At 44.2% G+C, this 25,814-nt stretch overlaps 1 protein-coding gene across 1 annotated transcript in view; it reads left to right on the forward strand.

The window, feature by feature from the left end:
* Positions 1 to 12,837: 12,837 nt before the first annotated feature.
* The window catches only part of NAIP (NLR family apoptosis inhibitory protein), a gene marked incomplete at both ends in the record, with an annotated part of 43,278 nt that continues 30,301 nt past the window's right edge, over positions 12,838 to 25,814 (forward strand). The window contains 3 exons of the mRNA XM_080704043.1: positions 12,838 to 13,402; positions 18,284 to 18,383; positions 24,856 to 24,937. Coding sequence (XP_080560169.1) covers positions 12,838 to 13,402; positions 18,284 to 18,383; positions 24,856 to 24,937 — 747 coding nt within the window. The remainder of the gene's footprint in view (positions 13,403 to 18,283; positions 18,384 to 24,855; positions 24,938 to 25,814) is intronic.

Genomic DNA, 25,814 nt, shown 5'->3' on the forward strand with positions numbered 1-25,814 from the left:
TGATTAGGAAACTCAGGATGGCTTTGTGAAGCTCTAGCCTTCTTATCTCTGAGCCTTTGGAGTTTCAGGCATTTGTTGCCCCTCAGGGAACTCAGGAAATTAACTTTTTTCTACCAAGGCCTTTTCCCTATCTGCCTATTTCCTTTCTATCTCCTCACCATGATGAGGTAAAATAAAAGAAATGAAATTTTAAGTAGAAAGGAGACACTCAGTTTTGTTTAACAGAGCTTGGTTATTCTTATAAAAGTCAGGCCCATACTTTTACATCATAATGGGATGGCCAGATTAAACCTGAGAGAACTTCACCTTTGGTCAAAGTTCAGTTTGTTTCCAGGAAGATCCCCAGAAGAGTCACACCTTTTGTTAAAGAGCCCTGCACCCCAGCAGCCCAGACTTCCTGTCTCCACCCCAGAGGAGCCCTGTTCCAAAAGGAATTCCCACCTTTTGTGAATCAGAGAAATTCAAAGAGAAGAGGCTGCCATCCATTTTCCCTGTACCACTTAGCCAGCCCCTTTCTAGGTACCCTATAACAAGGGATTGTAGAAGATCCCGGAGCTGCTCTCACAGACTTCAAGGTGGCCCAGGTTTCCTCTGAACATGTACCTTTACTTTACTTGAATTAAAACCTCTGCCTATATCTCTGACTGGCATGTGTTGAAATTCTTTTTGCCACAGAAGCCAAGAACCCACAGAAATTATTGTGCTGACCCATGACAGCCAGAGCTAATAAATGTCTTGAAGAAGACATGCTCTTTCCCTGACCCTGTCTTTTTAAATATATGAAAATCCAGCATGCCTTCATTACCATGGTGACCAGCCCTGCCTGTTATAAAACCCAGACCTGTCCCGCCAGAGCTGTGTTGTAAAGGCTGAGAAGAAAAAAGAAACAATTTTTATTTTTGCTTATAGTCAACCCATCTAAAGACCCTGTCTCAAAATAAAAAAATTAACTGGGTGTGATAGTGCACACCTGTAATCCCAGTACTTGAGAAGCTGAGACAGGAGGATCAAAGATTGGAGGATAGCCTCAGCAATGTAAAGAGACTCAGTAATCTAGCAAGACTCTTGTTTCTAAATAAAAAGGGCTGGGGATTTAGTTCAGAGGTAGAATGCCCTGGGTTCAGTCCCTAGTACAAGAAGAAGAAAGAGGAGAAAGAGGAGAGGAGCAGGAGGAGGAGCAGGAGGAGAAGGAGCAGGAGGAGGAGGAGGAAGTTCCTGTTGTGGGACCTGGTAGGTTTATTACTCCTTTGGGTCCTGACTGACCCTGTTGACTTAATACCTCATTGCGTTTACTGGTAACTCCATTGTGCAATTTGCTTTGAGTTTTAGTTCCTCAAATATTTTCTTGCAGCTTCCCATTAAAGGACAAGCTCAGAGCCTTCCTACTTGAGCCACACATCCTCTCCCCCTCCCTCGGCAGGCCAACTTTCTCCTTCTATTTGACAGCGACTCTGGACACACTTCGAGGTAAGTAAATGACCATCCCAGCAAAGGTGATCTTCCACACCTAACCCTATGGCCCCTTCATTCTCTTGTTTTCCTTTCTTTCTGTGGAGGCAGACTGGTCTAAAGGAAAGAGGACAGACCCTGAAGTCACGTAGACTTGAGTTTATATCCTAGCTCCACAACATATTTGCCTTGCTGGTACTCTTAGTACTTATAGTCAAAGAGTGCTAAACCTGAAGAGGGTTTTGGGCATCATCTCTTCTCCCAAGTGAAAGGACAAAGTTTGATCACACCAGAGACCACCTTGTAGCCAAGAGATTTATTGGAGGGGCCGGTATGAAAGGAAGAGAGAGAGAAAGAGAGAGAGAGAGTGAGAGAGAGAGAGAGAGAGAGAGAGAGAGAGACAGACAGACAGACAGACAGACAGACAGACAGAGGGGGAGAGAGAAAGAAGAATCTGGGAACAGACAGACAGACAGAGGGGGAGAGAGAAAGAAGAATCTGGGAAGAGAGGGAGCAAGTGCTGGGATCAGGGTTATATAGGGGCTTGGGGTTACAGATTGGGGGCCAATAGGATAGGAGAAATGCTCTTTGAACTAATTGGCTAGAGTCCCATGGGAGGGGGTCGTGCGGCCAGGTAATTGGCTTGGGGTCAGCGGGGAATGTCCCTTTCACTGGTTGGCCAAGGGCACCAGGAGGGGGCAGGTCTCCCAGGTAAGTGACCAGGTGTGGTCAGAGGGGGATGATAGCTTAACTGGTCAGACCAGGGCCTTTCAGGAGACTTAGCTTATGGGGGGGGGGATCTGAAATAAGAACCGAATTCATCTAACATTCCTCCCTTTTTGTTTTGGTTGTGGAAACGGGGCGTCGTTCATCAGTCTGGCTGCTTCGGAGCTGAACAGGGGTGACGTGGGGGGAGACGTGGGGGGACTCAGGGAGGAGTTAAAGGGAAGAAAGTCCAGTCTCAAAGTGACTAGCAGTCCAGCTAGGAGTCCAAGGACCCAGGTGCCAAAGGCAAAAGTTTCACAAGGGCTGAATTCGGAAAAGGTTCCTTTTAGCCACATATCTTCAAGGACGGCAGCACAGTTGGCGATGGAATTGATAGAAGGAATCATCCAGCTGCCTTGCCTGAGACTGTATAGGAATAGTACACCTTGGCGTGTCAGAGGTAGCATCTGTCAGCATTCAAGTGCAGAGGCGAAAGTGGGCAAGGCCAGCGGTGGGCAGATCGATGAGGGAGAGAGTCAGTGTCTGCTTGTAGATCGAGACTTTATATCGGGGTGATCGCTTCTCCCTGTGAGCAGTCTTCTGGTGTTGCTGTCAGGAGTGGCTGATAATCCCCGAGAAGAAGCTGGTTGAATGTTTGATTAAAGATTTGGGTAATTGGGTCTTGGAGGCATCAGATGATGCAGGAGACCACCATCAAGATCAGGCCTAAGGTTAGAAAGGGGCCCAAGAGTGGTAACAACCATGGGGCCAGCCCCTTCCATCTTCCCCAGGAGGCCTCTCGGTGCCATGAGGTCCTCTTTACCCTTTAGGTCCTGTACTATCCCCTTAAAGTGCTGTAGGTTATATTCTACCCGACCTGATTGATTGACATAATAGCAGCAAGTACTATTCTGAAGTAGGACCTCAGCTAAAAAAGAAAGTTGTTGGAGTGTCTGGACAAGAGAATGTGCCAATTCCCCTGCTGCCAGTCCCATAGCTGTACCTGCTGTAACTAAACTATCCCCTAGGAGGACAGCTAGGGTGGCTGCTGTCCATCATGTGTCCTGGATAAGTCAAGGTTAGGTCCAGGGAAGGAGCTGTCAGCTGTGGGAGAGGTGAGCAGGTCGGTGGTGAGCAGGTCGGTGACCTCGGCCTCAGTATAGAGGGTCAGGCTGGGAATCAAGGTAACTGAATGACAGGGCCCCGTTGTGGTGGGCCCAAGGCAAGGGAAGACTTGAGAGGAGCAAGGAAAACACATGTCTGGGGGAAGGGTAACTGAGTTCCCATTTAAAGGGATCCATCGGGGTCACAGGCAGCATAAGGAACTATTTCTGGCCCAGCAGGAAGTGAGATTGAGAAAAGAGGGAATCGGGGAGAAGGAGGAGCTGAGTAAGGGTCTCCCTGAGCAGGTTGGGGTGGACATAATGTTAAAGGACATCACTGGGATGGGAATGAGCAAGGACCTGTGGAGCGGTGCACATAGGGAACAGGCTGAAGTACTGACTGACGTTTGAAAAGTTAGCCAGTAAGGATAGGGAGAGGGAGAGAAGTGTCCCACGAGAAGAAGAGGGTGAGGTTTAAGTGTTTGAGATGAACCACTGTCTGTTGTCTAGTGACACTGACCACTGTCTGTTGTCTAGTGACACTGAGGGCTTCCAGAGCCTTAGGTGTGCAAGAATTAATTTTTCGTAAGCCATGGAAGTAATCGTGATTATCAAATCCTATGGCTGCAATGCGGCTCTGCCAGGTGGTAGGGCTGTTAATTTTAAAAGGTACATTATTTTTGCTGCCTTTTGATGGTAACTGGGATGGTATTATTTCCCAGGTCTTAGTTGTTCCCATATATGGGTAGGCCCAGTGGTACCTGCCTTTCCAACGTAGGCATCCCTCCCATCCTCCAGGGTCTCTGCTCCTGGTCCCCCTGGAGGCGGAGGTGTTTTCTCCTAGATTGTGGTAGGCACTGATGAGCACATGTGGAGACTGCAGCAAACGTCAGAAGAACATGTGGGCAATTATCAAATGGGCACAATTTTTTTATCAAGAAGACGGATTTGTCTTATCCTGTTACCTAATTGCCAGACCTCAAAAAGGTACTGGCAAGGAGGTACAGTACAGTTAGGCACTGAGCAGCATAGCTGACATAGGAAGGCAGGAAACAGGCCAAGAAAAGGTAGAATCATGCTTTCTCTGGGATGGAGGAAGAGGTATGAGCATGGGAGAAGTGGAGTTTAAGGGGATTGTCGAAAGAGGGTGTACAAGTAAAGTGAGAGGAGCGGGGTGGGAGATATTTAGGAGGGTCTGCATTGTCATGCTCAGCAGGCTTAAGTCGGGAGACATGAATTCAGGATGTTAGGGTTCCAGACGGTTTATGCAGCTTAGCAGCAGTGGGGTGCACAGCACCACTTAGAGAGGGCATGTCCACTTTGCAGCAAGAGAAACCTTTCTTAAGTTCCAAGGGAGAGAGAAATGGACCCCAGACCCAGGTGTTAACAGAAACTGGGAGGCAGGCCTATTTGTTCAGGCAGCAGTGTGTCCTGAGATTTCCAGAGTTAGTGCCTTATAAAGGTAAGAAGTGGGGAGACAAGATCCTTAGGCAAGGCCCTTAACTGGGGCAATTCCAGGTGGGAGGGCCGGACGCCTAAACATGGCCTCAGAAGGGTTTTTTTGTGGGGGAGAATTTAATTTTACCCAATCAAGGTGGAGTTGCAAAGAGAGCTTAGAGAGAACTTTTGAGAGTTCGACTGGTCCTTTCAACTTTACCTAAGGATTGAGGGTGATAAGGAATGTGAAAGTGCCACAGGACGTTAGAGCAGAGGAGGGGCACTGGGAGTGCGGATATGGGATGGAGACAAGGAAGTTTTGCATTAAGGAGGACCTGACAGAGAAAGCAATACAGAACGGGGGTGGGGGGCAATAGTGGAGAGGAAAGGAAGCGTGAAATCCCCACTGGTGGTCTTGATAGAGGCGCAGCAGGTGGGTTTCTGGGCTGCAGGCAGGGAGTTGGTTAGGATCTCTCTCCTGCCACTGCTGGAGTGTCTTGTTCCCTACCTCCTCTGGCCAGGCCTCACAGCCAGACCTCACAGTGCCCACATATTGGGAAATGGGCAGCTGGATTTTCTCTCTGGCTACTTCCTGCATGACAAAGGGACGAAGGTAGACCCAGAAATGGGAGCTGTGTCGCAGGCACTGTGAGGGTCTTCAGAGGTCCTGTGCATCTGAGAGGAGGGTATGTTGGCTTTTGGTCTGCAAGAGAAGAAGCTCCTTAACAGAGCGGTTAGTGAGTTTCTTTTTCTTTTTTTTTTTCTTTTTGTTTGTGTATTTGCAACCTAATCAGGTTGATTATGCATGGCCCAAAAAGTAGGATGAAGAGGAGTAAGGAGTTAGAGCAAAAGCCATGCTATCCAGGGGGATCATATCCAAAGATTTTACTTGCTTGGCAAGTAACGTCTAGTTTTACACGTCATATATCAAACTAGTTATGCCCTTGAATTATCAGTAATATTAAAACAACATACCACAGGAAATTTCTGACATCCCAAAGGATGAAGTAAGCAGGAGTAAGAGCAGGTTATCGTTGCCCTATTTTATCTATTGAATATGGGCAAGGGACAAAATATCAAGGTGAGAAGCAAGTTTGGAGATGAGGGTATTTAGGGGAACAGGTGCAAGGAGGTTGATAACACCTCGAAGCTTTTGTGACATAAATCCTAGAAAAAGATTTTGCATGTTTTGTCCTCTAGGAATTTACACAAATAGGAATTTTTACTTGTTAGAAGTCCGACGGTCTTGGACCTGTAAAACTTACAAATGGCTTTAATACAGATCCTATTTGTCACCCTTGAAACAGCATATTTGCCTCTGGTTATACTGTTTTTCTGGGAATTCAAGGCCAAGCTGGGCACAAACATATGTGTTTAAGAATTTTGCTGTTGAGGTCAGTCGAGGCTCCTCAGGGTTACTCTTAGGGACTTGGTGAGGCTTCACCTCTGCCAGTCGTGCCCTCTGTCAGGACAGGTCATATCATGGTACTGCTGACCATTTTGCTTTACTTGAAGCATGAGAGGACTTTTTCCTCTCTGATGACCTTCCCTTTGCAGAGAATGGGTTGGTGGCTCTGTCTCTGGGTCTCCACAATCTCCCTTCTCGGGGGATTGGGTGACTTCCCAGAAAGTACAAAACCCTTAGAAGTCCCATCACGTATTCCCTGGGTTGCATTTGACCTAGAGGACTAGGGCCAAAATATGGGTGGTTTTACCTTAGTCCTTTATTTCCAAATTGTTTCCTAAGTCTCAGCTTGAAGACCCAGAAAGTCAGTTCCACCAGGTCTATTAAGCTGCCTTGCAGGTGACAGAACAGTTACATAGCTCTTTTTGGGGAAAAAAATACAAAGCAAAATTAGGCCTGTACATATTCAGAACACAAATATCTAAAATGTTATAGTTCATAGGTATACACAGGTCTTATTAAACTTTACCCAAGGCAGATCAATGTGATAGGAAGGATCATCACTGCAATATATATTTCCAGTGCCAAAGAAAAACCTTTTAAGAGAAATAAACATTGTATTTGGAAACATCCATGAGCTCTAAAAGAGCGAAAATGATCATAATAAACTTGTATAAAGGCTTGCATCAGAAAACTAGGTCTGCAATTTACCCTTTTAGGTATTTGAGTTTTTAACTAGGAACAGAACCCAGGCTACCAGGGCATTTTAAAACTCCTCTAGCTTTAAAGGTGGTGCGGAGGCAAGGCTGAGGCTCAGCACCGGGTGTGGGCAGGAAACAGGTGGACTTGGAGCCTGGACCCTGGGCCAGGTGGATGGGCGCTCTGAGGAGGAGGGCATGAGGGGGAAGCAAGTTTTACAAAGGGATGACTGGGACAGAGTAGGAAAAACTCATGGAGATAAAAGACACCTGCCTTTCGCTGGTCTGGGTTGCAGGAGAGCATTTTTTACAGGCAGATTTTACAGATAGATAATTATCTTGGATATTTCTGCAGCATCATCTGCATCTTGATGGCTTTAACTCTGTTGATAACAAAATTAACCACATAATTTAGTAACCATGGGCCAAATATAAGTATGAATTGAATGGTCTCCAGAGGCCTAAAAAAGTAGGCTGCATAGAAACTTACTGCAGGTTTTTACATAACTTTTATATAAAACCATCTTTACATATATACAAACAAACATCCACAAATGCTGTACGATTTGCCAAAAACCCTTTGATTTTTATACTAGTTCCTCTTTTTTTTTCTTCCACTTGGGACAATTGTAAAATAAACATTACTCTATACTAAATGTTTTTTTATTCTTACAGACTTTCCGTTCTTTATATCCTACATACAAGCTGACCCAAAAGCAATGTCATTTTATAATGTTGTCTTTACACCAACAATCTAGAAATCCATTTAAAAGACTTAAATGTTACTTTAAACCTTATGAAGTTAAGAGCATTTTAAAGCATTACTCACACTTTACATTTACTTTACTTAATAACTGAATTACAGATTACTGTAGAGAATTAAGATGTCAGATTTACATACTAAGAAATCTTGGGAAACTGATAAATGGGAGAGGATCTCTCTGTAATTAGCCTGATGGTCCAGGCAGTTAGTTTCAGCTTTCCAGCCCCTGGCCCATAGACAGTCTGACCTTTGGCCAGGGCTGTGTAAAATAAGTTGTGCGTTCCCTCTTATCAGGCTGATCTTCCATCTTCCCTGGGCTCCCACCCCCTGGCTGCCTAGGGGGAGGGGCAGACCCAGTGACTTGTAAGGCGCTTTCCCACTAGACTGAGGGTGCAGTGCTGGGTGCGCTGGCCTGTGCTTTAGGGTTTAGAGGAGATGGAATGTCAAGGCCAATGTTAAGGAAGCCTGGGAAGGAGATGCGCCAGCCTGGTTAGCCAGCATAGAGGGCCAGATGGTGGAAAGGGGAGAGTAGGGAAGATGAGCAGCCTGTGAAGGAGAGTGAGTAAAGGGCCCACTGAAGGTGGGGAGGACGCGGAGGAAGGAAGAGAGGAGAGGGAAGCAGCCGCTGCACCAGGAGCTGCTGCTGCGAGCAGGGAGAACCAGGCCTGATAGGCATTCCCTGAGGGTGGGGTTAAAGCAGCGGGGGACAAGACCTGAGGGTGGGGGAAGGGACTAGCTGTGAAAGGGCTGCAGGAGGAGGGGTCGCAGTTGTGCAGGAAGAGGAGGAAGGGTGAGGGGTGGAGCCGTGAAGGGGAGGCTGAGGCAGTTAGACTCAGAGGTTGGAGGGGGGTCAGGGAGGAGCCACTGCTGATTGCAGAGCTGTAGCTGTGGCGGGAGAAGAGAAAAAATCTCTGTCCATAGTTTCGATCACTCACAGAAGTTAAAAATATTCCTCAGCAGGGAGAAATCCAGAGACCCCTGGGGGACATTTTTTTTTTTAAGGGCTACGTAGGCCAATCCAGAGTACAGAGTTTTATACATTGGGCAGATTAAGGGCATTTAAAAGACACCTTAGTGGAAAATCGGCCAGAATAGAAGAAGACCACCCATGAGGGGGAGGGCTTAGTGGTGGAATAGCTGGAGAAGCGTCCTTCTCGAGCTAACCACCTGGTCCGCTCACTGAATCCTCCGATCGTCACCGGAGTTCAGGAGGCGGAGAGAGGTCAAGAGACCGGAGATCGTGGGTTACCCGGCCGGGATTTTTCCCCCTGGGGGAGTGTGAGGAAGGGAGAGACCCACGATCGGAGGGGAGGGAAAGGGAGAGCACTTCGATTACTGAGGCCGAGTTTCCGAGAAGGAACAAACTGGGACTCCACAAAGACCACTGTGACCTTGAAGGTGGGGTACATTCCTCCCTGAGAGATCCTTGAAGGAGTTGCTGGGGACAATCAATGGTCAATCCCGAGTTTAGGAGCCCAGGAAGGTGGGGAGACTTACCAATCGGAGATCAGTGTTGAGTGCTGCTGAGAAGTGATCAAAAGGATGGACCTTGGTTAAAGGGGCTCGGTGGGTGTTTGTCCTCCGGTTTAGATGGGGTCCTGCCCAGGGTCACCACGAGGCAGGGAATCCCAACCGAGTCACAAGGCACCACTGAAAGGACAAAGTTTGATCACACCAGAGACCACCTTGTAGCCAAGAGATTTATTGGAGGGGCCGGTATGAAAGGAAGAGAGAGAGAGAGAAAGAGAGAGAGAGTGAGTGAGAGGGAGAGAGAGAGAGACAGACAGACAGACAGACAGACAGAGGGGGAGAGAGAAAGAAGAATCCGGGAAGAGAGGGAGCATGTGCTGGGATCAGGGTTATATAGGGGCTTGGGGTTACAGATTGGGGGCCAATAGGATAGGAGAAATGCTCTTTGAACTAATTGGCTAGAGTCCCATGGGAGGGGGTCGTGCGGCCAGGTAATTGGCTTGGGGTCAGCGGGGAATGTCCCTTTCACTGGTTGGCCAAGGGCACCAGGAGGGGGCAGGTCTCCCAGGTAAGTGACCAGGTGTGGTCAGAGGGGGATGATAGCTTAACTGGTCAGACCAGGGCCTTTCAGGAGACTTAGCTTATGGGGGGGGGGATCTGAAATAAGAACCGAATTCATCTAACACCAAGAAATGGCCTCAGGACCAGCAAAATTGACCACCAAAGACCTGCAAGCTGGGCGTGGTGGCACATGCTCGTAACCCCAGCATTCGGGAGGCTGAAACAGGAGGATCGCTGCACTTCTCGGACAGCCTCAGCTACTTAGTGAGGCTCTTTGCAACTCAGTCATATCCTGTTTCAAAATAAAAAATAAAAACAGGTCTTTGTAGCACCTGGAGGTTTACTCCAGCTTTCAGCCTTGTTCCTGTGAAGTCTCAGGAGGGCCAGGTTAACTCTAGACAAATGAGTCCAAGAATTGTGTCCCTGGAATTTATCAGCTGTGGGAGTGCTAAGAAGAACCTGGAAAGAACTCTTCCACTTTGGGAGGAGCTAGTCTCAGGGTGAGTCATTTTTCCCGATTTTGAGCAAGACATAATCACCTAGTTGTACTTTTGCCAGGTAGGTTAAATTATCAGGAATTAGAAGAACCTTATCGCCATATTCCAGTAAAGCATTTTGTACTTGCCCGAAGTTAACTAAGTCTCTAATCACTTCCTGTGTTCTAGGATCAGTGACAGGATCCAGGGTTAGAAAAGGTCTCCCATAAAGCATTTCATAAAGATTCAGGTGAAGAGAGGCTTCTGGAGCAATTTTAGTCCTTAATAGAGAACGGGCAGTAAGCATAAGCAGGGCTCTGCGGTCTCCTGGCACAGCTTTCCCAAGGTGGTTTTAATTTGTATTAGCCCTTTCTATCTTTTCTGACAATTGAGGGTGCCAACATCTATGGAGACAGTAAGTTATGCCCAGAGCTTATGAAACCTCCTGTGTTACCTTTGAGATAAAAGGAGGCCCACTGTCACTTTGAAGTGACCCGGGAAGCTGAAATCTAGGAATAATTTCCTTTAATGATGCCTTAATAACTTCTTGGGCCTTTTTAGTTCCGGTAGGATACGCTTCTACCCACCCAGAAAATGTATCACCAAAAACCAGGAGGTATTTATATCCTTAGCATAGGGGCATCTGGGCAAAGTCCATTTGCCAGTATCCTCCAGGAAATGTGCCCCATTGTTGTACTGTGTTAAGCAATGTCCTGCTCCTACCCAACCCCGCCCCCCCCCGATTATTTCGGGGGCAGAGAGGGTAAGCTCTTGTGGCCTCTCACATGGTAGTCTCAAGGCCTTTTCTTCCAAAGGCATGGGCAGCCAAGTGGTCAGTGCCCATCTTCCCAAATGGTATGAGTCATAGAGTCCTTTAATGATTTGCCATTAATCAACATGGGGTAATAAGACGTCATGGTCCCTTTGTTTTAGACCACCAGGCATTTTCAGTTAGTTTATATGCACACTGACTTGCCCATTCCTTTTCAGGTTTTTTGGTACTGGGAATGGAACCCAGGGGCATTCTACCTCCGAGCGACACCCCCAGCCCTATTTTTTATTCTTTTTTTTTTTTTTTTTTTGGTGGTACTGGGAGTGGAACCCAGAGGCTTTCTACCTCCAGGCTATACTCCCAGACCCATTTTATATTTTATTTGGAAACAGGGTCTCACTAAGTTGCTGAGAGCCTCACTAAGTAGCTGAGGCTGGCTTCGAACCTGTGTGATCCTCCTGTCTCAGCCTCTCAAGTGCTACACCACTTCCAGAAGAGAGAAGACTTCAGTTCCATGCTTGATGGAGAATTTTTTTCTGTTAAAAGTTCCTTTTCTCACTGGGCGTGGTGGTGCATGCTTGTAATCTCAGTACTTGGAAGGCTGACAGGAGGATTGCAGGTTTGCAGCCAGCCCCAACTGTTTAGTGAGGCCCTCTGTAACTTAGTGAGAACCTGTTTCAAAATAAAAAAAAAAAACAAAATAGGGCTGGGGGTGTAGCTTGGAGGTAGAATGGCCCTGGGTTCTGTCCTTAGTATTGCCAAAAAAAAAAAAAAAAATGCTTTTTCTCTCTACAGCGTACACATGGAAAAATACATTTGTCTTTTCCCAATTGCAAAGCTTGGGTGAGAGCAATTATTTCAGCCTTTTGTGTTGAGGTGTTTGGAGGAAGTGGCTTTGCTTCTATTAGCTCCTGAAGGCTTACTACTGCATAGCTTGATTTCTGAGTTCCCTCACTCATGAAACTCTTCCCATAAGTAAACCATTCTACATCAGGGTTACTTAGAGGCGGATTCCTCAGATCAGTCCTGCTACCATACATGTGCTCCATAATTTCTATGCAAGAATGGTCTAAATCATCTTTTTCTCCTGGGATGGGAAGTAAAGTTGCTGGATTTAAGTTTGCCAAACCTTGAGGATAATCTCTGGAGATTCTAACAAGAGGGTTTGATATTTGGATAGCCATCCTCCAGTTAGCTATTAATACCCTTTAATATCAAGAACACGCCGGCTGTGGTGGCGCACGCTTGTAATCCCCGCACTTGGGAGGCGGAGACAGGAGGATTGTGCAGGTTCGAAGCCAGTTGTGCTGGCCTAAGAGACCCTGTTCCCAAATAAAAATATAAAATAGGTCTGGGAGTGTAGCCTGGAGGTAGAAGGGCTTCCAGGAACCCCAGTACCACAAAAAAAAAAAAATAATAATAATAATAATAATAATAATATCAAGAACACTCTGCACCTGGTGGAGGGTTTGGACTTCTGAGTGTCCTAAAGTCAATTTAGCAGCTTCTTTCACCAGGAGCGCTGTGGCAGCCATACCCTACAATCAACCAGACCACCCTGTGACATTGAATCTAATTGTTTAGAAAAATAAAGCCAGGTGTGGTGGCGCACGCTTGTAATCCCAGCATTCACGAGGCTGAGACGGGAGGATCATGGTTTGCAGACAGCCTCTGCTAGAATGCCCCTGGGTTCAATCTTCAGTACCACCACCAAAAAAAAAAAAAAAAAAAAAAAAAGTGACTGAGGGAAGTCTGAAGTCCCATTTCCTGCTTCTGGAGTTTCTCCTAATATCTATCTGGCTGGCTAATAAAATAAGTTCACAATAATATTTGCCTCTCACATGAGTCTGGGTCAATATTAGTATATCTCCAGAGCAACCTGTTACGGTGCTGGAACTGTTTCAGGGGCTCTGTTGGGCTCCCAAAAATGTTATGGTGAGGTATAGCTGTGGGTTCTTGTTCTGAGCTATGTGTAGAAAACAATTTTCTTTTCAGAAAATGGCTGCCCAGGAGGACTCTGAGGAGAATATTTCCCAGTTTGATTATGAATCCCTCTCAGAGCTGTCTGCCCTTCTGGGCTTAGATGCCGTACAATTTGCAAAGGAAATAGAAGAAGTTGAGCGGGAAGACCGAGCAAAAATGCAGAAAGGCTTTAACTCCCAGATGCGCAGTGAAGCGAGACGGCTAAAAACGTTCGTGACCTATAAGCAGTACAGCTCGTGGACGCCTCAGGAGATGGCTGCAGCCGGGTTCTACTTCACTGGGGTGAAGTCTGGAGTTCAGTGCTTCTGCTGTAGCTTAATCTTCTTTTGTACCAGCCTCAGGAAAGACCCCTTAGAAAGCCACAAGAAGTTCCGTCCCCACTGTGAGTTCCTTTTGGGAAAAGATGTAGGTAACATTGGCAAGTACGACGTAAGAGTAAAGAACCTCGGGGACAAACCAAGAGGAGGCTCAGCAAGGTACCGAGAAGAAGAGGCCAGACTCGCATCCTTCCACAACTGGCCATTTTACGTCCAAGGGATGTCTCCACGGGCACTCTCAGCTGCTGGCTTTGTCTTTACAGGTAAAGTGTTTCTCTGGAGTTTTAAGTTTAGGTTCCATGTTGTGATTGCCTTTGCAACATTCTGTGAATTCTCACCTGGTAAATGAATTAGATTGGATATAAGATCTATTTTATTAAAATTCAACAGCAGTGATTTTGCTTCAATGAACACTTAGTGCAGCATGTGTTCCTTTGCCAAATATATATAAAACACAAAGACTGCTTTTACTTAAATTAGGGAAATCCTGGCATGGTGGCGCATGCTTGTAATCCCAGCATTTGGGAGGCTGAGACAGGAGGATTGCAGTTTGAAGACAGCCTCATCTACTTACTGAGGCCCTCTCCAACACAGTGAGACCCTGTTTCAAAATAAAGAATAAAAAATAGGGCTGGGGGCATAGCTCAGAAGTAGAATGCCCCTGGATTCCACCCCCAGTACCACATAAAAAATAAATAAATTGGGACCTTAAGACAGGCATGGTGATGCATGCTAGTAAATCCCAGCATGTAGGAGGCTGAGATGGGAGGATCTCAGGTTCGAGGACAGCCTCAGCAAGTAGTGAGCCTCTCATCAACCTAGTGAGACCCTGTTATATAATTTTTAAATTTTTATTTATTTATGTATTTTTTGCGGGTCTGTGGTGGCACACACTTGTAATCCCTGCACTTGGGAGGCTGAGACAAGAGGATCTTGCAGGTTCAAAGCCAGCCTCAGCTACTTAGTGAGGATCTCAGCAATTTAGCGAGACCCTGTTTCCAAATAAAATATAAAAAACAGGTCTGGGAGTGTATCCTGGAGATAGAAAGCCTTTGGGTTCCATCCCCAGTACCACTAAAAGAAAAATAATAAAAATAAAAGTAAAAATAAAAACAATAGCTAGGCATGGTGGCACATGCTTGTAATCCCAGCGCTTGGGAGGCTGAGACAGGAGGATCGCACAGGTTCGAAGCCAGCCTCAGCTACTTAGTGAGGCTCTCAGCAACTTAGTGAGACCCTATTTTCAAATAAAGTATAACATACATCTGGGAGTATAGCCCGGAGGTAGAAAAGCCCCTGGGTTCCACCCCCAGTGCCACAATGAATGAATGAATGAATGAATGAATGAATGAATGAATGAATAAAAACAAAATAGGACTGGAGGTGTAGCTTGAAGGTAGGATGTCCCTGAGTTCAATTTCTAGTAACCCCCCCAAAAAAAATTGGACCTTAGATAGTAGTAGCTCCTAAACCTCGTAAGTACTGAGATTGCAGGCTTGTGCCATTTGCACCAGAACTAACTGGCAACTTATTTGCAAGTATTAGGTGAAACGTTGAAAATAGAGTTTGGGGAAATTGTGAAGGAGGCAAGCACCAACCAGGTTATTAACAACGGCTTTAATTAAGAACCCGGTACCTTCAGGGAGTCAGCCGGCCGTGGGGGAAGGAACCGGAGAATCCCATGTAGTCCCAATCCACGGTGGAGTTGTGTTGCGGAGCGAAAGTACCGATGTTTTATAGACATGCCGATTCTCGCAACATCTGCAGTCTCACGAGCTCTGGAGTGTGTCTCGTGATGCTTGGAATCTTGAGGCACCTGGATTCTCGCACATCTCCGCTTCTGGCTTCCAGGGTTCTGCCTTCTGTCCCTGCTGTGGGGAAGGGAGGGACCCAACCTATCATTAGTTAGATGACAAATATTTATTGAAGAAAATAGAACCTGAGCCTGATCAAAATGCTAATTCCAGCATCAGGTTACTGGAAATACAGATGGTAGAGGATATATATATTACATATAATTTTTTTTTTTTTTGCAGTACTGGGGATGGAACCCAGGGACATTCTACCTCCAAACTAATCCCCAGCCCTATTTTTTATTCTTTATTTTGAAACAGGGTCTTGCCGAAAGCCAGCTAGTCCAATGGGGCGCGAGTTTGCTCGCGGTCGAGGGTCTCAGTAAAGGTGGGGAAGGATAGAGTGATTTTCTACAGATTCTTATCTGTAGCGGTTCTTTTCTAGGAAAATAATCCTATGATCGGCGCTTTTAAAAAGAACCTGACATGGATCGATACTTCTTGTGCAATCGAACACTTTATTTTGGACACAAGATTTTTTATATTTTCCCCTCTCCCAGTGAATTTCTAGTAAAAAGAAGTGCAAAACACCCAAGGTACAAAAGAGAGATACACATGCAAATTACCAACCCTGAACAAGACAAAAGTAAAGACCTGGGATATCCCAGGTCTTTGTGTTTGAAATCAGTCCCATTATCTCAGGTGGGCCTTGTGCTCAGGAGCCCAGCCCCCTTTGGCCTTGCAGCTGCAGAGGCTTCTATTTGGCTAAAAGTCACACCCAAAATCACTTGAAGAATTTAGTTTTTAAGATCACTCGAAGAATCCAGTTTTTAAGAGTTTTCATTCCTAGGGCTTAGTCCAATGTCCTCCTTTATAATGGGGGACGAAGTCTGAGATTCCAGCTTTCATATAGTTATCGTAAGGAAAATCCGTGTTCCTTCATGATGATCTAGGGAATTTCGATGAATGTCTGCTGGATTTTGTCTGCAATACTATCCGCTGTCTGAAAACTTAAACTCATGACACAGTTTAGCAGGTAAACACCAAGAAATAACATGAGGTCTTTAGATTTAGTTGTCAGATATATTTCTCTAGCAGCTGAGCATTTTCCTTCTTTTAATAATCCATATTCCTATCACTAACCTTCTGCAACTTTCTTTTCTTTTCTGATTACCCTAATTCTCTCTTTCCCATTCGGGCCAATCTCAGGATAAGCTCTTCTTCATACAAAATACTTTCTTATTCTCACCATATTTTCTTTCTTTCATCTTTACACATCTATTTTATCTGTCCTTTGTTTTGACATAGCTATTTTTAACCAGGTGGTGTCGCTGTAACTCCAGGCATCACTATTACTACATGTAAAAGCCAAGGTCAAAGGTGGACTGGAATGTTGCTACTGCCTCTAATTACCATTTGAACAAGGCTCATCTAATTACCATTTGAGCAAGGCTGAAAGTTTGCTGGAAAGATTATTTTACATGAATTCAATTTTTTCTCGTAGTCCTGATCTTTTTTCCACCTGATCTTTTTCCCACCGGAGCAATTCGTTTGGAGAGTTAAAAGAATCATTACCAAAAGGATAGTAGTTATGAAAGAATATCTAAGAGTGGAGGAGTTTTTTGGCCAGAGACGATGCCCTCTCTCGGGGCTAATCGCCGATGACTACATGGATTCTCACACATGTAGATGCCGAGATGGGGTGGGCAGCAAAGTCTTGGCAGGGTCTCACTGAGTTGCAGAGGGCCTCACTGAGTAGTTGAGGCTGACTGAACCTGTGCAATCTTCCTGTCTCACACAAATGCTAGACCTACAAGCGTGCGCCACCACCCCCATATAATATATATATTTTTTTTCTGGTACTGGGAATTGAACCCAAGAACATTCTACCTCTGAGCTGCACTTCCAGCCCTATTCTGTTTTTAATTTTTATTTTGAAACAGGGTCTTCCTGTATTGATGAAAGTATCACTATTTACTGAGATTGGCCTTGAACTTGCTATCCTCCTGTCTCAGCCTCCCAAATACTAAGATTAAAAGTGTGTGCCACCATGCTCAACTTTTTATTTTTTCTTTGAGACAGGTTCTCACTATGTTGTGGAGTACCTAAGTCGCTGAAGGTGATCCTTCTGCCTCAGCCTCCCAAGTACCAGGATTACAGACATGTTCCACCGTACCCAGCTAAAACACTAATTCTAATTCAACTAATTTGCCCTTTTCCCTCCCATTTCATAGCTGTTTTTATTGAATATCAAATAATTTGTGAAATGTGTCTGCATTGAGCCAGGCATGTTGGTGCACACCTGTGATCCCAGTATTTTGGAGGCTAAGACAAGAGGATTGCAGGTTCAGGGATAGTGTCAATAAGTAGTGAGAATCTCATCAACCTAAGGAGACCTTGTTTCAAAATAGAAAAATAAAATAGGCCTGTGGGTGTATCTCAGAGGTAGAATGCTCCTGGTTACAATCTCCAGTACCCTTACTACCACACACATTAAAAAAAAGAAGAAAAGAAAAGAAATAGGCAAAGCTAAAACCTAGATTGGTTTTTGTTTGTTTCTTTCTTTGTTTTGTGGTACTGGGGATTGAACCCAGGAGCATTCTACCTCTGAGCTACACCCCCAGCCTTATTTATTTATTTATTTATTTATTTATTTATTTATTTATTTATTGTATTGGGGATGGAACCCAGGGCCATTCTGCCTCTAAGCTGTGCCCCCAACCCTATATTTTTATTCTTTATTTTGAAACAGGGTCTCACTGAGTTGCAAAGGGCCTCACTAAGTAGCTGAGGCTGTTTGTGAACCGCGATCCTCCCGTCTCAGCCTCCCAAATGCTGGGATTACAAGCTTGCCATCACACCTGGCTTATTTTTTGTTTTGAAACAGGTTCTTGCTAGGTTTCTGAGAGTCTTGTTTTATACCTGAGGTTGTCCTCCCACCTGCCCACCTTGTGTTTAAGCCCCTAAGTACTGGGATTACAGGCGTGCACCCTATGCCCAGCTACAACTTAAGTCTTCTATCTCTTCCTTTGCCTGCTTCCCCATCAGTTTGGTCCTGAGAGCTCAAAGGCCAAGTGCCAAATGCCAGCTTGGAAGCCCCAGGACAGGCATGTTGAGTTCTACAGCCTCAGGTTCTGTCTGTGAAGGTTGGCCATGGCTGAGGGGTAGGGTTTGAGATCTCAGAAGTGGTCATTTTGGCAAAATAGTACTGTGGGTGGGGCTTCAGCCAGAGAGGTTATGAGAGTGTGGGCGTGCTGGAGCATATCTTATTCATGCACAAAATACTCTGCTCCAAGAACATGCCCTCTGGAGCCACTGCTGGGCAATCCAAATGTTTTCCTTCATGTGTAGGTAAAAGGGACACTGTGCAGTGTTTTTCCTGTGGCGGATGCTTAGGAAATTGGGAAGAAGGAGATGATCCTTGGAAGGAGCATGCCAAGTGGTTCCCCAAGTAAGTGGATAAGTATTTTCTTCTAAAATTTCTGTTTTTATGATGAATGGAAAAAAATCAATATTCTAATAGTAAGTGTTATGGTTTAAGTGGTGCCCAGAGTTCTTTTTCTTATTCAACTAAAGTTTGTTGATTAGAAAAATTAAAATTCATTTTCCCGTGCAGCCTTAGCAAATCTTCATTACGAAATCAATAGGAGAGCCAGCCCTTCCCGCCCGAGGTGCGGAGGATGAGTGCTCAGGGTCCAGGCCAGGGCCCGCGCTGCACAGCAAATCTCTGAGTGATGAAGAAAACTTGAAATTGTTTGGGAAATGCAACAATCCGAATGGCCATGGGCACAATTATAAAGGAGGCGATCATGAAGCCCCTGGATCATAAGAATCTGAATCTGGACGTGCCGTACTTTGCAGATGTTGTAAGCATGACAGAAAATGTAGCTGTATATATCTGGGAAAACCGCCGGAAACTTCTTCCTGTGGGAGTTCTTTATAAAGTAAAAGTGTATGAAACCGACAATAATATTGTAGTCTATAAAGGAGAGTAGATCTTAGGGATTAAATTATAGGAAGACTAATTTCTTCCATGTTTAAAAAGATCTTTATTCATTTGGAATACTAAGCAGTTATGACATAATTGTTGTGTTTCAGCATTGTGTTTGGGAGTGTCTGGTTTGTTGAAATTATTGTAGAACTTATAATAATTTAAAATATATTGTAAAATAAAACTGTACTGTAATCTGAAAAGAAAAATCAAGAGGAAATAGAAAAGAGAAGAAAAAGCAGCGTGCTGGCACACATGCTGGAGAGCCCGAAAATGTGACTCTGGCCCCTTTTCGGGACCTCAGCCTTTAAACAGATTTTTGTATTGGTATCTTCTTATCAGAGTTACTAAGGCAATGGGCTAGTAACTTATTCCTTAGGCAGGTGGTGCCTCTTTGTGAAAAGTCTACTTGGCCCTTGCTTCTATTGTACTGGGCAGTATTGGTTGCTCATCAACTAGGGTGCTTTGGAGCGGCACACGGAGTTTGCCTTTCCTATACCCAGGCCAGGTCACAGAGGAGGGGAGGTAAACAGAGGCACTGATGGCCTCTATATAGTTTTAGGGCTAAAGGCTTCAATGGACTCTAAGGCTTTTACTATAGGCTAATCATTAGAATGAAGGGCAAAGACAAAGAGGAACTCTGCATTGTGACAGCTGCCGCCCCTCCCTGCCTGAGTGCCTGCCAGCACCCAGACCTAGACCCTGACTACTTTTTATTTTTTATTTTTATTTTTTTGTGGTACTGGGGTTCCTGGAAACCCTTCTACCTCCCGATTACACTCCCAGACCCATTTTTAACATTTTTATTTGGAAACAGGGTCTCCAAGCCAGCAGAGCTGGCTTTGAACTTGCGCGATCTTCCTGTCTCCGCCTCCCAAGCGTGGGGATTACAAGCGTGCACCACCACGCTCGGCTATTTTTTTTTTTTGGTGGTACTGGGCTTCCTGGAAACCCGGGCTACACTCCCAGACCTATTTTTTATACTTTTTAAATTTGGAAACAGGGTCTCTAAAGCCAGCGCGGCTGGCTTCAAACCTGCGCGATCCTCCTGTCTCTGCCTCCCAAGCGCGGGGATTACAAGCGTGCGCCACCACGCCCGGCATACTTTTTACATTTTTGAAATTAATACCAAGCTAGGGCCGGGCATGGTGGAGCACGCTTGTAATCCCCTCACTTGGGAGGCTGAGACAGGAGGATCGCACAGGTTTCAAGCCAGCCTCAGGTACTTAGTGAGGCTCTCAGCAACTTAGTGAGACCCTGTTTCCAAATAAAATATAAAAAAGGCCTGGGAGTATAGCCCGGAGGTAGAAAGCCTCTGGGTTCCACCCCCAGTACCACCAAAAAAAAAAAAAAAAAAAACCAAGCTAGGCGTGGTGGCACACCCTTGCATTTAGGAGGCTGAGACAGGGGGAATCACAGTTCAAGGACAGCCTCAGCTACTTAGTGAGGCCTTTTGCAACTCAGTGAGACTCTGTTTCAAAATCAAGAATAAAGCCGGGCGTGGTGGCACAGGCTTGTAATCCGCACGCTTGGGAGGCAGAGATAGGAGGATCGCGCAGGTTCAAAGCCAGCTGCCCGGGCTGGCTTAGGAGACCCTATTTCCAAATAAAAAGTGTAAAAATAGGTCTGGGAGTGTAGCCCGGAGGTAGAAGGGCTTCCAGGAACCCCAGTATCACACACACACAAAAAAAAATCAAGAATAAAAGAAAATAGGACTGGGGGTATAGCTGAGAGGTAGAATGTCCCTGGGTTCCATTCCCAGGACCACCAAAAAAAAAAAAAAAAAGAAATTAATAACAAAGCAATTTTCCAATACTAGCACAATAAGTGGAGTATAAGCCTTTAAAAAATGTTTCAGCCAGCCACAAGCCTTTAATATCAGCTACTTAGGAAGCTGAAGCAGGAGGATCACAAGTTTTAGGCTAGCCTGGACAACTTAGCAAGACTCTGTCTCAAAATAAAAATAAAGCCAGGTGTTGTGGCAACACTTATAATCCCAGTACATGGAAGGCTGAGACAAGAGGATCGCAGTTTCAAGGACAGCCTAAGCAAGTAGTGAGAATCTCATCAATCTAGCAAGATTCTGTTTCAAAATAAAATTTAAAAATAAGGCTACAGTGTATAGCTTGGAGGTCGAAGGCCCCTGGGTTCAATCTCTAGTATCATACAAATAAACAAACAAATAAATGAATACATAAATAAATAAATAGAACTGGGGATGTAGCTCAATGGTATAGTGCCCGTGGGCTCAATCCCCAGTCCAGGGAGTTGTATGGGGGGTGAAGTTCTCAATTTTTTTTTTTTTTTTTTTGGCGGTACTGGAGATAAAACCCAGGGGCATTCTACCTTGGAGCTATAACCCACAGCCCTATTTTTTTTTTTTTTTTTTTTTTTTGGTGGTACTGGGGTTCCTGGAAGCCCTTATACCTCCGGGCTACACTCCCAGACCTATTTTATATTTTTATTTGGAAACAGAGTCTCTTAAGCCAGAGAGGCTGGCTTCGAACCTGCGCGATCCTCCTGTCTCCGCCTCCCAAGCGCGGGGATTACAAGCGTGCGCCACCACGCCCGGCTATTTTTTTTAATTCTATATTTTGATCACTGAGTTGCAAAGGGCCTCACTAAGTAGCTGAGGCTATCCTCAAACTGTGATCCTCCTGTCTCAGCCTCCCAAATGCTGGGATTACAAACATGTGCCACATGCCCTGCTTAAAGTTCTCAAATCATATAGGTACTTTTTTTTTTTTCAAAATAAATAGAAAGTTATGAAAAAGTAAAACCAAACAATGGATGTCTTCGGGTTTTATTTTGTTAAAATAGTGAGGGATAGAGGACTTCCGGGAAGATGGCGACCGAGAAAGGCGGGGCTTAAGAGCTCCGCTAACAACCAGTCTCTATTACCACAAAATCAGCGTCTTTCATAGCCAGAAAACACCATCACCAGAGAAACAATAAAATCACCAGCCCCAGAGAGGAGGGGGTCTCATAACAGAACTCAGAGCCACAGAGGAGATACGCCAGCCTCACGGCTGAGGACGCGGCAGCAGCACCTTACTGCTGGTGGCAGCGGCAAGCTCACCTGATGGCTCCAGACCAACGCACTCAACAGCCCACCAGGCTCCAGAGAGGAGCAGCGGACAGCAAGCCGAGGTGAGCCGCTGCGGAAGAGCCCGAACAGTGAGCCGAGGTGAGCTGCTGCGGAAGAGCCCAGCGGGATTCGACAGATTTTTCAGCGCAGGGAGCATCTAAAGCTGCCAGTGGCTGGGTCAGCACAAGCTGCAGGAACTCAGAGAAGAGCTCAAAATCAGAGAAGAAATACGCCAGCCCTACGGCCGAGAGCGTGGCAGCAGCGCCATATTGCCACCAGCGGCAGCAGCAGCAAATTCACCGAGTCCACTACAGCTCCATCTGCGTATTCAACAACAGTGAGTCAAATTGCGAGCCTCAGAGGAGAAATCCCAGTACTGACTCCCAGGGACCCAGTGGGGAGTGACAGTGGCAGAGATATCACACCATAGGAGAACGCGCAACCTGGCACCCCCCAGAGTCTAAAGCAGCCTCTATTGACTCCCTGGGTCTGAGACTTTGCGATACAACCTAGTAAAGGAGTAGTGGGGACCGAGACACCACAGACTCGAGATCCAGAGCACCTTAAGTGAAGTCATAGTGACCCAAGGGAAGAACCCAGAGAAGGCACAAACTTCCGAAATCATGGGAAAGAGGAATAACAATGGAGCAATGAATGCCCACAATCCCACAACATCAGAACCTGATAAAACAGAAATTCAGAGATTTCTAGAAGATCAAATCAGGAAAATAACTGTAGAAATAATAGAGCTGTTTCGAAAAGGATTCAGAGAGAGCCAAAAAGAGATAAAGGATGCAATTAATGAAGTAAAGGCCTCAATTCAAAGCACAACCTATTAGACCACATGGAGAACAGAATCTCGCTCTTAGAAGATGATCATTCCAAAAAATGAACGCATAGTTTCCAATCTAGAAAAAAATATCCAACAGCAGGAATCTGACATTGAAGAAATATGGGCCCATTTTAAGAAAGTTAACCTAAGAACAATTGGAATAGAGGAGGGAAAAGAAAGTGAAACCAAAGGGATCAACAATCTCTTCAAGGAAGTAATAGCAGAAAATTTTCCAAACATAGAGCAAGAGGTTGATACACAGATCCAGGAAACTTATAGAACTCCCTTTAGACAGTATCGGAGAAGAGGATCCCCACACCACATAATTGTCAAAATGACCAATGTGGAAGCCAAGCAGAGAATCTTAAAGACAACAAAAACAAAGTGCCAAGTGACATTCAGAGGCAAACCAATTAGAATCACTCCAGACTTCCCAAACCAAGTCATGAGAGCCAGAAGGGCTTGGAGTAACATATTCCAAACTCTGAAAGAAAACAACTTCCAGCCCAAAATTTTCTACCCAGAAAAACTTTCTATCAAATTAGATGGAAAAATAAGAAGCTTCCATGACAAACAGAAACTGAAAGAATTTATGTCTTCAAAACCAGCACTAGAGAAAATACTCAAAGAGATTAATTACAAAGAAGAAATAGGTAACACACACCAGAACCAGAGAAACAAGATTTTCCATCCAACAGACAACTAAGATTGGTTATCTGTGGAGATTCATTATTTATGTTAGTCTTTTACCTATCTCTAAATGGTATTGTTTGCCTTTATTGTTGCTAATTTTTAGGATTTCTAGTTGGAATATTAATATACCTTCAGATATAGCATTTGGAAATATTTTATCCCATTCTATCAGTAACTTTTAACTCTGTTTACATTGTCTTTGGATATACAATATTTTATTTTTTAGGGAGTTTGTATACCCTTCTATTGCCTGTGCCATTGAAATCATATCCAAGAAATCACTGCCAATTTCAATGTTGTGAGGTTTTATGACCCAGATTTTCTTCTAAAAGTTTATAGTCTTAAGATTTATATTTAGGTCTTTTATCTATTTTGAGTTAATATTTGTATATGGGATTAGGTAAGGGTCCAATTTTATTTTATTTTTCATGTAATTATTATTTTTCAACAATATTTAGTCAAAAGATTATTATTTCTTCCACCAAATGTTTGTGGAAACCTTGTCAAAAATAACTTGACAATATGTGGAAGAATGTATCTCTAGGCTTTTATTTAACTCCAATGGTTTATATATCTGCCTTTATAACAGTACTACACTCTTTGAATTATTGTAGCTTTATATGGTTTGAAATTAGAAAATATATATCTTCTAGCTTTGTTCTTTTTCAAGATCGTTTTGGGTATCTAGAGACCATATTCCATATTAGGATAGATTTTTTCTGAAAAATAAATATATAAATATATGATAGTTTTACCTAAAAAAAAAAAGAAAAAAATATTCTCTGGTAAGAAAGAAAGCAAAAAGAAATACTGAAATGTTATCTTTAAGTTATCAAAAGCTTAGTATCAGACAAATGAAACTGTTATGTGAGATTATCATTTTTAATTTTGGATAAATTGCTATAATACTAGATGTCAACCACTAAACCAAGCATGGGAAGGAGGGATGGGGAGGGAATGAGGTGGGGATTGGGTGGGGGCTGACTGGGCAATGCGTGGGCGATGCGTGCATGTATGTCTACAAAAGTTTTTTGTATCCCACTATGATGTATGAATACAGTGTACCAACAAAAAATTTAAAAAAAATAGTGAGGGATAATTTCAAAAAGTAATCTTTAATAGTTACATATGTTGTTACTAATAGAAGTAAATAATTACACCAGAACAATGATAATTCTCATAAAGTTTTATGGTAAAATTTTTTGACATTTTGCTGAGTTATAAAATTCAACAATTCTATGTTTTAATGAAGTTCATTATGATATAGGACATTTTTATCACAGTACTGAGGTAAATCTTAATTATATTTTTAACTATAGATGTGAATTTCTTCAAAGTAAGAAATCTTCAGAGGAACTTGCCCAATATATTCAGAGCTACGAGGGATTTATTGACGTAACGGTAGTTTCTAACAGCCATTTTTTTCCTTAAATTGTCTCTACATTTCCTAATAAAGCCTGAATCACAAGGTGTGAGGTTTTCTTTTTACATCATGGTTCTATTTCTTCTGTTTTCCTGATTCCCCTGCCTCTTATGTGCAGAGTAAAAAAAAATGTCTCTCTCCATTTTATAATATATCTATATCTATATCTATCTATATCTATCTATCTATCTATATATATATATATTTTTTTTCTTGTTAAACTAAAGACCTTAGAATTTTTTTTTCTAGGGCTAATTTTTTTTTCAGGTGGGCATGTACTGAGGATTGAACCGAGGCGTGTTCTACTTCCAAGCTTATTACTTTTGCTGAAACTGGCCATAAACTTGCAGTCTTCCTGTCTCAGCCTCACAAGTACTGGGATTACAAGTGCACACCACCACACCTGCCCAGGCCGACTTTTGATTGGCTCTGCCTGCCTTCCTGCTCATCTTTGCTCTAAAAGAGCCCACTGCCCACGCTTACTCCCCTGGCAGCCTACAGCATGTAGCATCACCACCTCAGAGCTGGCTCCTCCCTGCTGGTTATCCAGCCCCTATCAGCAAGGATGTCCTAGAGGCAAATAACAAGAAACTCAACCCATATTGTCTTAAGTGAAAAAGAGAATGTATTGGCTAATGACACAGAAGACCAGAACCCTGTAGACAAATGCATAAAAAGGTGGTAAGAGGGTTTTTTTCCCCCTCTGAAAGAGATTCTGGTGTGATTATTTCTAGAAGGATCAATTGTTCAATACATAAAACCCTTCTATCTCTCTCTCTCTCTGTCTCTCTCTGTCTCTCTCTGTCTCTCTCTGTCTCTCTCTCTCTCGTCTCTGTGTGTATGTGTGTGTCTCTC

This window comes from Muscardinus avellanarius (assembly GCF_963383645.1).
Source record: "Muscardinus avellanarius genome assembly, chromosome: 1".
NCBI lineage: Eukaryota > Metazoa > Chordata > Mammalia > Rodentia > Gliridae > Muscardinus > Muscardinus avellanarius.